The following is a 16,009-nucleotide window of genomic DNA, read 5'->3' as shown; positions in this document are numbered from 1 at the left end:
CTTACTTCACTCTGTATGACAGACTCTAGGTCTATCCACCTCATTACAAATAGCTCAATTTCGTCTCTTTTTATGGCTGAGTAATATTCCATTGTATATATGTGCCACATCTTCTTTATCCATTCATCCGATGATGGACACTTAGGTTGTTTCCATCTCCGGGCTATTGTAAATAGAGCTGCAATGAACATTTTGGTACATGACTCTTTTTGAATTATGGTTTTCTCAGGGTATATGCCCAGTAGTGGGATTGCTGGGTCATATGGTAGTTCTATTTGTAGCTTTTTAAGGAACCTCCATACTGTTCTCCACAGTGGCTGTATCAATTTACATTCCCACCAACAGTGTAAGAGGGTTCCCTTTTCTCCACACCCTCTCCAGCATTTATTGTTTCTAGATTTTTTGATGATGGCCATTCTGACTGGTGTGAGATGATATCTCATTGTAGTTTTGATTTGCATTTCTCTCATGATTAGTGATGTTGAGCATTCTTTCATGTGTTTGTTGGCACTCTGTATATCTTCTTTGGAGAAATGTCTATTTAGGTCTTCTGCCCATTTTTGTATTGGGTTGTTTGTTTTTTTGTTATTAAGCTGCATGAGCTGCTTATAAATTTTGGAGATCAATCCTTTGTCAGTTGCTTCATTTGCAAATATTTTCTCCCATTCTGAGGGTTGTCTTTTGGTCTTCTTTATGGTTTCCTTTGCTGCGCAAAAGCTTTTAAGTTTCATTAGGTCCCATTTGTTTACTCTTGTTTTTATTTCCATTTCTCTAGGAGGTGGGTCAAAAAGGACCTTGCTGTGATTTATGTCATAGAGTGTTCTGCCTATGTTTTCCTCTAAGAGTTTGATAGTTTCTGGCCTTACATTTAGGTCTTTAATCCATTTTGAGCTTATTTTTGTGTATGGTGTTAGGGAGTGATCTAATTTCATACCTTTACATGTAGCTGTCCAGTTTTCCCAGCACCACTTATTGAATAGGCTGTCCTTTCTCCACTGTACATTTCTGCCTCCTTTGTCAAAGATAAGGTGACCATATGTGCGTGGGTTTATCTCTGGGCTTTCTATCCTGTTCCATTGATCTATCTTTCTGTTTTTGTGCCAGTACCATACCGTCTTGATAACTGTAGCTTTGTAGTATAGTCTGTCTGGGAGCCTGATTCCTCCAGTTCCTTCTTTCGTTCTCAAAATTGCTTTGGCTATTCGGGGTCTTTTGTGTTTCCATACAAATTGCAAAATTTTTTGTTCTAGTTCTGTGAAAAATGCCAGTGGTAGTTTGATAGGGACTTATAACCTTTTTGTTGACACTTTTCCTGGCAAGTGTCTTGCAAATTGAAGATTTTAAAAGTTCTTTAAACCTATAATAGGTATTTTCTAGGAGATGTGTTGCCAGATTGTCAGATGTTGCACCTGATATTTTTCTGTAGCTAATATATTTTAAAAGAATCTTTATTTACAAAAATAAGGCAATTGTAAAATGTTAGAACAGTTCAGAAATACAGTTGGCCCTTTGTATCCACAGGTTCTGCATCTATGGATTCAACCAACCTTGGACTGAAAATATTGTTTAAAACAAAATTCCACAAAGTTCCAAAAAGCAAACCTTGAATTTGCCAAGCTGGCCAACTATTTACATAGCATTTACACTGTATTAGGTATTATAAGTAATCTAGAGATGAATTAAAGTATACGAGATAGGTTCTTTGCAAACACTATGCCATTTTATATAAGAGACATGAGCATCCTCGAATTTTGGTATCTGCTGGGATCCTGGAACCAACCCCCCTGCGGATACAGAGGGATGACTATGTATGAAATATAAAATAAGAGTTCTGTTTGATACCATCACCATGTAGCCCTGAGATAACAGTCATTTTGGTGAAGTTTTTTTTTTTCCCATTTATTTATTTATTATAAAAACTGATCATCTGTACACATTGTTGTGCAGTTTACTTTTTATCTCACTAACTGCATTGTGTCATGTCAAATATGTAGCTGAGATTGTGTTTAGTGGTGTCTGGGATAAAAGTGCACCAAGCCAGCCACATTCCTTCCTAGGTGTTCAAGGCGAGACACACCCAAATGCCCGGCCCAGGATGAGAAATGTGACTTGTGCCCACAGAGCAAATATTTTTCTCTCTTTGAGGCTCTCTAGCTAATATAGGAGTTGAATCTTGGTGTCTTCTGCCCTGTGTTTTAGCAAGTTGATGGAATGTGGGAGTAGTAAACTCTTAAGGACTCTGTATTTAAATTCTGATACTCTTTTGTTTTTCTTTTCTGGGTGGGTCCCTCCATATTTTTTTCTGCAGATACCAGGAGATCATCAGGTTGGCCTACCTTGCAGGTAAACATGATACTCTGCCAACATAAAGTGATTTAGAAATGTTAATCTATTTTACCAAGCCCAAGTCTCTAGCATATGTATTTTAAGCCATCATAAAACACGTACCTGTCACGCTAAGGAATGTGCCTAGGGCAGGCATCAAAGAATGGCCGAGGGAGTCTCAGGAGTGTGTTTTACTGTATTGTAGGATTGTGTCCTGACAACCTCTGTGAGGCCCGGGGGTACTGACAAGGAGTGATTTCTAAATATTGAAGCCATTTAACTTATGAATGCAAGAATGCCTGCAAGTTATTATTCCTGTTTGTCTATCCAAGTGTCAGGGTGCTCAGAGGTAATTCTGTGGATAAAGGGCATAAAGGCTGCCTGACTTAGGGAATCAAATTAACAGAACAATCATATGAGCGAGAGATAGTCCTTTGCACTTCATGGAGAACAGAAAGTTGAACAGAGAGACCGTGTGGATGTTTCTGGCTTCTTTGGAAGATAAGTTTAACGAGCCTCCCAGTGAGAGAATTGCTGGCACAGGGCGGAATGGTAAAGCCGCTTTTACTGTTGTTATTTTGTTCTCGTGTTGTCCATGGCAGTAATGTCATCACTGCCATTTGGTGGGACATCCGGGTGTCAGTAAATCTTGTTATTAGTAAGTTAAATTATCTGTAATTTGGTGATGGGCTTTTGCATCGAGAATTCTGTAAAGGAACAAAATGATTGTAGGGTGGTTCCCCACGTCTGTCTAGATATCTGGTGAAAAAAGGATAGAGTTGTGATTTTAAGTGCATTAAAAAATTCATGTATTAATTTTTTTTTGAAAAAAGAAAGTTGCTGAGTAGTTAATCATTAATTACTAATTTGTAATTAGTTAATAATTAAATGCATATGCACTCCATTTTCTATCATCCAGTAATAAAGTGAATAAGAAAATAAGTATAAATCTTAAAATAAGGGCTTCCCTGGTGGCACAGTGGTTGGGAGTCCACCTGCCGATGCGGGGGACGTGCCCCGGTCCGGGAAGATCCCACCTGCCGCGGAGCGGCTGGGCCCGTGAGCCGTGGCCGCTGAGCCTGCGCGTCCGGAGCCTGTGCTCCGCAGCGGGAGAGGCCGCAACAGTGAGAGGCCCGCGTATCGCAAAAAAAAAAAAAAATTAAAATAAACGGAAATAATGTTAATGGAAGTAAAGAGGCAGTGTTACAAAGAGTGAGGAATAAGATAAGATTTTAAGTTCAGGATCAGGGAATTGCTTAAATCATTGAACCCCACTTTTTTCATCTCTAGAATAGGGATCGTACAATCGACACCCAGAGGGTTGTTAATGAGGCTGAAATGAGATAATATATTTAGAAATTTAAAGAAAAAGTTCAAATTCTACTCCTGCTTTCTTGAGCAGACAGGCTTGTACGATGAAAAAAAGCATGTGAATCGAAGTCACGTAGACACTGGTGTGAATGCAGGCTTTGCCGTGTGCATTCTTAGATGAGTTCTTTTAATCGCTCTGAGCGTCAGTTACTCTAGCCATAAAGTGGATCTTATCACATCACCCTTGTAAGGTAAGGTCAAGTGCACGGGTTAGACCAAGGCGCTTGGGAGCAACAGAGTCTGCTGGCTCTTGAATCTGGACATTCATCTATCAGGGGCATATGCTTGTGTGTGTGGAATATGTGCCGCCTGGAGCTTCCCTTCCAGGTGATGACCTTGCTGCTGCTTTTCTGTTTGCAGCGACCCTCCAGAGCGCCACGCCGGGCATGGACGCCTTTTTCCGCACTTGGAGGAGCACGGGTGCTAGTGTCATCGCCCAGTCACAAAGCTGCTAAGGCCGTCTCAGGGGCGTGGGCGTCAGGACAGGAGGGCAGCATCCGAGGGCCGCAGAGCCATGCCTTTCGGCCTGAAGCTCCGCCGGACCCGGCGCTACAACGTCCTGAGCAAGAACTGCTTTGTCACCCGCATCCGCCTGTTGGACAGCAACGTTATCGAGTGCACGCTGTCTGTGGAGAGCACGGGGCAGGAGTGCCTGGAGGCGGTGGCCCAGAGGCTGGAGCTGCGGGAGGTAAGGGTGCAAGCGTGGTGGGTGGATGCGCCGGAGCTCAACCCCAGGGACCAGCCACCTTCTCTTGGCACCTGCCCGGCTTTTCAGCTTCAGCCTGGTTTCGAAGCATCCTGTTATTCTTAGCGTGGCCTAGATCTTAACACCTTTCAGTGGATGCAGACACCTGCTCTGATGTTGTGAGAAGCAGGGACACCCCCTAGAGTTTGCATGGGGCACGGGCTGGGGGTGGCAGCACCCCTTTGCTTTCAGCCCATGACGAGGTTGTAATGAGACTCTCCTCCCCAAAACCATTTACTCTCTTTAAAAACAATCAAGTGGGTAGCTGGGGTTTTGGCATTCCGGCTGCATATCAAGGAGAAAACCACATAAGCGGTGGATGCAGCTGCCTTTTTGTTTGTTTCCATCTTTTCCTCTTCAAAGAGGGAAAAGAGGGAAAAAAAGAAAGAGCGTTTAAAGTGAGCATGACCAGCGAGGCTTTTTTTTGTGGGAGCTTGTAAAATGGGGGTTTTGTTCCTTTTAAGATTCCTCATGACCTTGTTTTCTTTGGGCTTTAAGCAAACCCAGGGTTCACCATTAAGACAGTCACGTTATCTCTCTTTAGAAGAGATTCTTAGAGCAATGTGCCCTTTGTAACCAGCAAGCCCTGCTTTTTTTTTTCAGTCTTACAGACATTTAGGACAAGGGACTTTTGAGAGAAACCCCCTCAAGCATTTGTGTCTTGGGAGCATATCGCATGTGGCGTATGGGCTGGTAGGTAAGGGGGTGTGGTTGAAAGGTTGCCAGTGCTGAAATGACGGCAGACCCCTGAGAGTCAAGCCTTCCCGAGGGCAAGGAAGAGCTCTGTGATTGTCCTGGGCCCTGTGACACCATTGCCCAGTTCTCAGGGTGATGCAGAAGAGGGGAGCGGTCCGTATTGAAAGTGATCTTATTTGATCTCTTTGCTCACCTCTCAGGATCCACCCTCTTTCCATTTGCACAAAGGAGTTGGGGTCAAGGAAGGTCTTCCTCTCCGCTTGGCATCTTCCACAGGCTGCCTCTTATCCTCTGGGGGACGGTTTCACCTGAGCACTTCTGTTTCCTACTGGTCTTCGTGTTTATACTTTGGTTTCAGTGTTCAGGCCTCCCTTTGACATTTATCTTCCTGCGGAGGAGACTGTCCTGCCCAACAGGTATATGTAGCTTGGTAGCTGGTACGATAAACATGTGAAACGTTCTGACCTTGCTGGTTGATAGTTGGCTCTTTGTTGCTTCTTGGTAGCACATTAGGGTGCACATATTTAAACATATGTGTGTGTATCGGCATAAAGGAAAAACCTTAGTGCTGTCGTCAGTTGGTCAAGAGGCTGGTCTAAATTCTCATAAAAATTTTCATTATAGATCATTTGAAAATATATGCAGTGGTTTTACTTTTGAATATTCCCAGTAACTTAAATGAGAACAACTAAATATTCTTTGCATGCATTAGAAGCAGTATAGTATGTGGTTAAGTAGTTATAAGTGCAGGCTTTGGAGTCTTAAACTTGAGTCAAGTTATGGTTCTGTCACTTACTAGGTAACCTTGGAAAAGTTATTGAACTTCTCTGGAAATCAGTTTTCTCAGCAATAAAATGGGAATAGTGATATTCACCTGACTTACCTTACAGGGCTGTTGTAAATATTAGAAGAGATATAGTATGGCAAATGCATAGGGCTGTGTCTAATAATGTATAATTGTTCCAGTTTGAGAGTTTTGAAAAACATTTTTTCGTTAAAGAAAATACTGAACAACCGCAACGTTCCAGACACTGTTTGGGGACTTGGTGAAACTAAGATAAATAAGTTGTAATTTTTCCTTCAAGATATGCACAGACTAATAGAGGAATCCAGCATGTAAAAACCAGCTAAGACTGAATGTGATCCACACTAAATGCAATGCAGGGGCTGGCCTGAAAGGCAGTGGCTCTCCTTAGAGTTGTGCAGTGCACGGCCTGCTCCACTGAACACCGCAGCCCTAGCTAGGGGAGAGGAAGCCTCAGTGAAATATGAACAGAGCCCTCGCATTTTGAACAGGGACTTGAAGGATGCCCAGGAGGTCAGTAGGTGGAAAAGAAGGCAGGTCATTCTGGGCATGGGGAGAAGGCATCTCTGTGAATCACCAGGTAAAGCCAGAGTGTAAGGTGCAAAGTGAGGGGCGTCTGGAGATGTGTATGATAATAATAATTAAGTTCCAGCAGAGTATTGTTTCTCTCAGTGAGAGGGCAAAGGTCAACCCTGGATTATCCCACAACTGGGTCGTCACAAAGGACAAAGCAGCGAAGTCCAGATTCTACCGTCAACGCGTGTGGCAGGGTGATTGATCTTCTAATGCTAAGATGGGGTTTGCGTTTAATGTCGGCTTTATTTTGACATGCTCTAAACAGGTGCATCCACATTAGAACACATCACTTTCTCTTTTGGTTTTATGCTTTCATTCTGTGACAGATCACATTGAAGGTATTGGCCTTTTGTGAAACAGTCCTATAGAAAGTCCTCTTGAATCGAAGGATGAGACAGAGCAATGTAATACTTTGTTCTTCGTTTGCCCAGACACACCTCAAGGAGGAATGCATGCCCCGCCCAAGAGCAGAGGGGAGGGTGTGAACACAGGGTCTGCCACACTCACTTGACTTTGGATGTGGGTCATTTTTCAAATAGGGCTGATGGTGCTTTAGAGAAGAAAGAAAAAGTTCCTCTAAGATACAATGAATTGTTTAGTCTTTATGAAGTGTTGGAAAGTAGAGTGTGGTGAATTTTTGGCGTTGCCGTTAGAAGTGTTCTGTAGTTTAGGTGTGCCCTAAACTTGACGGTAGATTTATATTAGGAAAGGAAAACTAATTTTGATTTAATTTTTGATCTATGTTAATTACAATTTATGTTTTATTAGATAACTTAAAAATAGATTGTAGGGAATTCCCTGGCAGTCCAGTGCTTAGGACTCCATGCTTCCATTGCAGGACACAGGCTCCATCCCTGGTTGGGGAACTAAGATCCCATAAGCTGCACGGTGCGGCCAAAAAAAAAAAAAAATTGTATTTTTTGAGGCAGTTTTAGGTTTATAGCAAAACTGAGTGGAAAGCACAGAGAGTTCCTTACACCTCCTGTCCCCTCCCCACCAGGCACCCCCACTGTCGACACCCCTCACCAGAGTGGTCCATTTGTACAGTCAATGAACCCACATTAACACATCATATGCTCTAAGTCCATAGTGTAGGTTAGGGTTCACTCTTGGTGGTGTACATTTTGTGGATTTTGACAAACGTATAATGATGTGTGTCCATATGGTAAACTCTTTTTTTAATGTAATAAACTGATTTCTTAAACAAATGTTATATGCAAACATGAATTAAAAAGTATACATGTTTCAGCATTAAACACATATTCCTCTACCAACAGAATGAAATGTCACCCTGAGTCACCTTGGGTCACCAGAGGTCTCAGTTGACTCTCTGCTAGTATTTGACCGTGTCCTGTATGACTTTATCCTCCTGTTACTGAATGCAGGTTCATGTGCTCAATGCACAGTGAGGCCAAACAAACCGAAACGTCCACGTTTGGAGCAAAGAAAGGTTTATTGCAAGGGCCAAGCAAAGGGAACAGGTGGATCGTGCTCAGAAATCCCTGAACTGATAATGCTAAACGTTTTCAGGGTCAAATTTGGTTTTGAATACACAGCTGTGCTGCCATTTCATATGGCATCCAGAGTGCCCAGGCCTGGCTTAGTTAGCAGAAACAGTCATCCCCTGGGGAAGCAGAATATGCCAGGGTCCCTGCTCCCAGAAACCCTGGAGTTGGGAGAATAGGAAAAACAAGAAACAAAACAAAGAGAACAGCCTGTGCTGAGGTACAGAAACAGGAAAGAACATGGAGTTTTCAGGGAAGGGCAGAGTGCAGTTTGCACAGATTTGTGTGTGTGTGTGTGTGTGTGTGTGTGTGTGTGTGTGTGTGTGTGTGTGTGTGTAGGGGTCATGGAGGGGAGGATAGGAGTGTGGGTAGGTAGGTGGAGTCTGCTTTTGAAGGGTTTGATGTACCTGGCTAAGGAGTTTTAACTAGATCCAGTAGAACATTGTTTCTAAAATGTGTCACAAAAATAATTAAAATAATCACCACCTTTTAATGTACCACCTGTTTTGCTGAGCGCCTTTCATAGATCATCTCATTTAATTTTTCTAACAAGTCTGTCAGGTGACTACTCTTGCTGTCCCCATTTTATGGATGGGGAGACCACAGTGTAGTCACTGGACTGGCTCCAATTCAGGTAGACTGACTCCACCATTCTAATTCCCGGGGATGTGTAGTGGCAGAGAAAGGGGATGTGGTAAGATGCTTTGGGAAACACTCTCATAAGTTCTGCAGTTAAAAAAATAAATGTGTTGAGCTCACTGTTTCACAATTAATTTAGCCTTCTAGTAAATACTCTTCGAATCGTTTGGGTAATAAAACACTGCCTGGAGATGGAAAGCCATAAAAAGATTTCAAGGTGAAGCATGACATGATCACCTTGAGTTTTAAGAAAAGAACCAAATAGCCGAAAAACAATGGGGATTGGGTGACAGGAGGAACAGAGATGCTAATTAGGTGGGCATAACAATAACTTGGCAAGAGGAAATAACGTGAACCCCTTAAGAAAAAAAATTTTTAATTGTTTTAAATAAGTTCGGAAAAAAAATTAGGTATGAGTTTCTGGCTGGGAACTCTATTTAAAGGTAGAGGCTCGGGAGATATAGGAGGCTTAGAAAATTAGAATTCTGATAATATAGTTACAATATGTTTGGATCAATGGATTTCCTCTTCCCCAAATGAAATCTTAGGTGGAACTTCAGTATGTAAAATGGAGCTGCTCTGTTTGCTGAGGGGGTGGATAGGGTATCTGGAGCCCCATCTCCTTGTGCCCTTCCCACACACACCCCAACATGGCTTGAAAAATCATTGCCCTAGATTACGAGAGAAATAGCTAAAACAATGTTGCCTTATGACTAACCTTATCTTTAAAAAATAAATACATGGAGAAACAGCAGAGTTTAGTGGCTAGGAATGAGAGTTCGGACCAAACTGTCCGAGTTTGAATCCTGGCTCTGCCACTGTTGTGCTGTGTGATCTTGAATAGTTACTTAACCACCTTGTGCCTCTGTTTTCTCATCTGTGAATGAAGATGGTAATAGTAGCAGCCTCCGTAAATTGTTGGGAGGATTAAATGAGTTAGTTTTTGCAAAGTTGCCACCGTATCTCAGTGCTGGGCACATAGGAAGCACTTAATATGGCGGTCTCCTCTGCAAAACACTACTCAGGTCAGACAGAGAAAGAGAAATATAGTATGTTATATGCGGACTCTAAAAAGAAATGATACAGGGACTTCCCTGGTGGTGCAGTGGTTAAGAATCTGCCTGCCAATGCAGGGGACACGGGTTTGAGCCCTGCTCCAGGAAGATCCCACATGCCGTGGAGCAACTAAGCCCGTGCACCACAACTACTGAGCCTGCGCTCTAGAGCCCATGAGGCACAACTACTGAAGCCCGCACGCCTAGAGCCCGAGCTCTGCAACAAAAGAAGCCACTGCAATGAGAAGCCTGCGCACTGCAACGAGGAGTGGCCTCCACTCGCTGCAACTAGAGAGAGCCGGCGCACGCAGCAACAAAGACCCCAACGCAGCCAAAAATTTAAAAAAAAAGAAAAGAAATGATACAAATGAACTTGTTTACAAAACAGAAACAAACTCACAGACTTAGAGAACAGAACTTATGGTTATGGGGTGGGGGGAAGGGATAGTTAGGGAGTTTGGGATTGACATATACATACTGCTATATTTAAAATGGGTAACCAACAAGGACCTACTGTATAGCACAGCTCAATAATATGTAACAACCTAAATGGGAAAAGAATTTGAAAAAGAATAGACACATGTATATGTATACCTGAATCACTTTGCTGTACACCGGACACCAACACGACATTGTTAATCAACTATACTCCAATATAAAATAGAAAGTTAAAAAAAAAAAATAAGACACCACTCAGGCTGTCTAGACCCCCTACAGTCCCTCCAGAGTCTGGGCTCTCACCCTTTTGTAAGTCTGCTCATTCCATTTTTAGATGGCTTTGATCATTAGAAGCTATGATCTTCCACTGAGCCAGAATCTTTCAGTTCCTTGAACAGTTATTAATTTCAGATTGTGCTGCCCAGTAGGATAGCCCTTGGCTACATGTGGCTATCGAGCACTTGAAGCGTGGCTAGCTTGAACTGAGATGTGCAATAAGTATAACATACACAGCGGATTTTGAAGACCTAGTATGAAAAAAAGTTAATATATCTCCGTCATTTTTATAATAGTTACATGTTGAAAGCATAATATTTTGAATATACCATTTTATTTTCTTTTTTAATTTATTTATTTCTGGCTGCATTGGGCCTTCTTTGCTACATGTGGGCTTTCTCTAGTTGCGGCGAGCGGGAACTATTCTTCGTTGCAGTGCACAGGCTTCTCATTGCGGTGGCTTCTCTTGTTGCGGAGCACGGGCTCTAGGCATGCGGGCTTCAGTAGTTGTAGCACGTGGGCTCAGTAGCTATGGCTCGTGAGCTCCAGGGTGCAGGCTCAGTAGTTGTGGCGCATGGGCTTAGTTGCTCAGCGGCATGTGGGATCTTCCCAGACCAGGGCTCGAACCCGTATCCCCTGCATTGGCAGGTGGATTCTTAACCACTGTGCCACCAGGAAAGTCCCTATACCATTTTAAGTAAAATTTATTAAAGTTAATTTTACTTCTTTAAACAGACTTCATTAAAATTAATTTTACTTCTTTGTACTTTTTAAATGTAGCTACTAGAAAATTTTAAATTACATATGTGGCTCGGGGACTTCCCTGGTGGTCCAGTGGGTAAGACTCCGTGTTCCCAATGCAGGGGCCCCAGGTTCAGTCCCTGGTCAGGGAACTAGATCCCGTTTGTATGCCACAACTACGAGTTTGCATGCCGCAACTAAGAGTCTGCAGGCTGCAACTAAGAAGCCTACATGCCGCAACTGAGTCCGCGGGCTGCAACTAAGAAGTCTGCATGCATGCTGCAGCAAAGATCCCACATGCCACAAAAAAGCCCCGGCACAGTCAAAATAATAAGTAAGTAAGTAAGTAAATAAATAAATAAATAAATAAAGTGAAGTAGTGTTAGCATAATAATTTTAGAAAATTCAGGTCACATTTCAAAAAATATCTGGCTCACATTATATTTCTACTAAACACTGCTGTTCTAAGAAAAGCAAGGAGGCCATGTTAATAATAATAAGGAATATAAAGAATTCCAATAAAACATAAAAATATGCTAGAATTATTTCCTTTAGGGATAATTGTGACTACTTTTAATTAAAAAATAATAAATGGAGGAGGGATAAATAATTTTACACAGGTACGTAAGAATACTTTTCATGGCTATACTCTATTCAAGGTAGAGAACTGTTGTTTTATTAGGAAATTCAGCACTTTGGGGAAGAATAAATTTGATAACTCTTGGGCCTCTTCTAAGGCTAAACTAAGAGCCCTGGTTTTTAAAGGAGCCTAAAAAAAATCCATAACCATTTCATAGCGTTGGTGATTATCCTCTAAGTTATTCCCCTTTTCTTTTGCAAATTTATATTTTCATCTTTACTGAAAGCTGATTTATCCAGAGCTATCAGCTATGGTAGAAATGTCTCACATTTTGCTCTTTTCATAATGGCTAGAGCTTACAAAGGTACAGAATCTTAACATGCATTTCCTTTCATCAGAGTAAAGCTAACCTACATTAAGGACATTTCTATGGCTTGATTTTATGTTAATCTTTTGGGAATTGGAAATTTATCTGTGATAATGGGAGTACTCGAGCACTTCATTCCCTGGCCCTGTCAGATAATAGTGGAATTTGCTGTATTTTGTAGCTAGCTTAAGCATATCTATATATGTTTGTATTTGCAGAGAACTAAAATAATCAACCATAATTAAGAACTGATTGAAGAGTACTCTGCTGGGGAAAGTTCTGAGTTTTGCATTGCTTTTTGTCTTTGTAAAGATTATGATGTGAAATCTTACTAGCTTGATGTCAATTCTGTAAGGTAAATTGGTGCTAGTGTCTGTTTTCTAGATACAGAGATTGTAGGTGAAGCAATCCCCTGGTCTTCATCTTTTTGTATATTCCGAGTGAGTCGTGCAGCCTCAGAAGAGTGAATTTTCTTGGCTATGAGATTTGCCTCTTGGGTCTGTGTTACTCTGCAGTTTCTTTTCCTGTACTTTTATGAAAAGATTGACTAGGAAAATGAAGATGGTGCAGTTGTTAATTATAGACGTGCCAGTTATAGAAATCCCAGACTATCCAGAGCAGAGGTTGATTGCACACAAGTTGTTTTCTGCAGTTATCCAACTGATGTATGGTGGTTTATTTTCCAAAGCATTTGGAATGTAATTGCGTGAAGTGCTGTTTTCAGAGTCTGTGTCTAGTCACCTTTTGGAGTATTTTCCATGCCTCCGTGAAAGTTTGAATGCTTGTATGTAATTCCTGTATATTTTATGTGAAGGTGTCTCAACCTCTTTGTTTCTTAATTTACAACTGAAATATACTGGCTACGACAGGGACCCTATTACAACCTAATGGAAAGTATTTTAAACTTTTGCTTCTGGATGATTAACTCTTCAGAATGCTTGAGATAAGATCGTGGATTTAATCCCTAGTAATTGCCAAGACTGTGTCTGTAACCCTTATAAATAGTTAGCATTAAAGCTGTGTCATTGTCATAAAACTAGAAAAACAAGACCCTCAAAAAATATCTTTCCCTATTAATAGCTACCATGGGGGATAACACCATATTTACAAATAAATGAAGAAATCAATCAAAAACATCCCAAACTGTTTTTAAAGGCCTTATTTACTACAATCTTTTCATGATACCGGAAGAGGGCTCTTATTATGACACTGAAGGATTCACATGCCAATCTGCCACTGAAGAAACGAGCCTATTTTCGAGGGCTCACATACATTTATCCTTCCCTGTTAAAATGCAAAACTCCAAACCAAATAAACCAGGGAACTACTCATATGAAAATGACAATTTATGTGGCTCTTCTTACATTATTTTTTTAGTAATGCATTTTTGCATCTTTAGCAATTGATTCAGAGATGTGGTTCCTTTCCCTGGGAACCGGTTCTTCTGTCTTTTCTGTTCTTTTTTTAATAAATTTATTTATTTATTTATTTTGGGCTGAGTTGGGTCTTTGTTGCTGCGTGCGGGCTTTCTCTGGTTGCAGCGAGCGGGGGCTTTCTCCTGTTGTGGAGCATGGGCTCTAAGCGCGGGCTTCAGTAGTTGTGGCTCGCGGGCTCTGGAGCGCAGGCTCAGTAGTTGTGGCGCACGGGCTTAGTTGCTCTGCGGCATGTGGGATCTTCCCGGAGCAGGGCTCGAACGAACCCGTGTCCTCTGCATTGGCAGGCGGATTTCTAACCACTGCACCACCAGGGAAGCCCTGTCTTTTCTTATTGCAATGAACTCATTGCAGAATTCATGGCACCAGAGCTGTTTTCTAAAGAAAACTAGAGAAATAAAATGGGATTTAGAGCTCACACAGAGGTATCTTGAGGATTAGATGGACCTGGTTTATGTTTGGTGCTTTGGAGATAAACCAAACAAGTGTCTCAGGCATTTTCTTGGGCAATATGGTGGAATCCTTTTGGTCATGGAGGAGGTAGCCATTTCTACCATTTCTATTTGGAATCCACCACATTTCCTTCAACCATCTGGCAGCGTTTAGCAGTGAAGCTCAGCTTTCAGAATTCAGCTGGAGTTGAATTGGCAAGTCGCTTATGAACAGGCCTGGTGTGGTCTCAGCTGGGCTTGATGGGAGTAATGGCCCCTTGGCTGACACACAGGAAGTTGATTGGTGCACATGTTAGTTTAAGTGAGTGGTTAGGTTCTGATTCCATTTCCTGTGATGAATTTTGTAGACATGGCTGAATAAATGTGTTGCCTTGTGAACTTGAACAGAACAGGGTAAGAACTTTGAGACAAGGTCTTTCTCCTCCATTGAATACTCCAGAGCAGGGATGTGGCTAGGGGAAGAACGGGGAGCGGGGAGGAGGGGGAATGGAGAAGGTTACTTGGGGCAGAGCTGCACAAAACAGTGTGCGGATGGGGATCTCATAAATGAACTTTCCTTCCCCCTAAATAACTCAATACAGCACTTCTAAAACTAGGTCGTTCTGGCCTTAGTATGTAGAAACTGTGTCCTCCAGATTACCTGCCTCTGCATTGGAACCCCATTTCTTGAATAGTTAAATAATTGTTTCATTGGATAAATGCATGGTGAGTCACCCAGAAATACCCTGTGTCCTCTGGAAAAGACTGTATTGCAGCAACAAAAATAGCTTACGCCATGGATTAGGTTTTGGCATTGGAAGTGGTTTACCTTGTTATTTGGAATTCTGTACTGTTAATTATGGCTCAAGACTATTATCATACAATGATTTCTTTTGTACCTCATCATCTTCCTTTTCTGTGTGTGCACGTGTGCATGAATGTATCTTTGTGCATGCATGTATGTGTACTCCGTGGAATATTCTTTCTCAGGGTGGTTTTTTTTTCATTAATTTATTTTTGTCTGCGTTGGGTCTTCGTTGCTGTGCGTGGGGTTTCTCTAGTTGCGGCGAGTGGGTGCTTCTCTTCATTGCGGTGCGTGGGCTTCTCATTGCGGTGGCTTCTCTTGTTGCGGAGCACGGGCTCTAGGCATGCGGGCTTCAGTAGTTGTGGCATGCAGGCTCAGTAGCTGTGGCTTGCAGGCTTTAGAGCGCAGGCTCAGTAGTTGTGGTGCATGGGCTTAGTTGCTCCGTGGCACGTGGGATCTTCCCGGACCAGAGCTCAAACCCATGTCCCCTGAATTGGAAGGCGGATTCTTAACCCACTGCGCCATGAGGGAAATTGCGTTTTTTTTTTTTTTTTTTTGAAGCGGGGGGATCAGTTCTGGTTTAATGATTGGGTGGGAATGAGAAAAGGAAATTTAAAATACCGGCCTTCAAAGCATAGGAGAAGTAAAAGTTAAATCTTTTTTTTTTTTTTCCAAAATCAATTGTAGAATGTTTATGCAGTTACTGTGGACCCTTTATAGTTTGAATGTTACTAATTTGAGTGAATGTTACAATTTGAATGAAGTATGGACCATAAAATCATACCTCCAAATGTGAAGACTCCATTTAGTGAAAGATAATATATCATGGTTGGCTTGTTAAGCAATTGCAAAGTTTGCCCTCCCTTTCTCCACCTATGCTTATAAAAGGGCTCTTTTTCAACTAAAATAATTATCACAATAGCCTGTCACTGTTTACATATATTACCTCATTTATCATATGCAAACTCATTACTAGCCATCTACAATATGGTGGAATACCCTCACATGGCGCTGTGCTCCATGAAGGAATTCAGTATAATGCAGAACTGCCTTGGACCCTTTTCAGGCGGTTTATTAAGTACCCAGATTGCCTCATTTTAAGGTTAGCCTAAGCCCACATGATAGATCCCCTAGGAAAGCATCAGAGTGATGTTCCAGTGTCCCATGAACACCTAGAATGAGACTCTAAAGAAAATCTTCGGGGAGGCACTGCTTTGTGAT

At 41.9% G+C, this 16,009-nt stretch overlaps 1 protein-coding gene across 2 annotated transcripts in view; it reads left to right on the top strand.

Moving 5' to 3' along the window:
* The window catches only part of PTPN14 (protein tyrosine phosphatase non-receptor type 14), a 168,994-nt gene that overhangs the window by 63,111 nt on the left and 89,874 nt on the right, over positions 1-16,009 (top strand). For both annotated transcript variants that reach the window (XM_060131380.1, XM_060131371.1), the window contains one exon: positions 4,057-4,384. In XM_060131380.1, coding sequence (XP_059987363.1) covers positions 4,211-4,384 — 174 coding nt within the window. In that variant the 5' untranslated portion in view covers positions 4,057-4,210. The remainder of the gene's footprint in view (positions 1-4,056; positions 4,385-16,009) is intronic.

This window comes from Lagenorhynchus albirostris, chromosome 2 (assembly GCF_949774975.1).
Source record: "Lagenorhynchus albirostris chromosome 2, mLagAlb1.1, whole genome shotgun sequence".
In the NCBI taxonomy this organism is placed as follows: domain Eukaryota; kingdom Metazoa; phylum Chordata; class Mammalia; order Artiodactyla; family Delphinidae; genus Lagenorhynchus; species Lagenorhynchus albirostris.
This window is presented reverse-complemented; position numbering and strand designations above follow the sequence as displayed.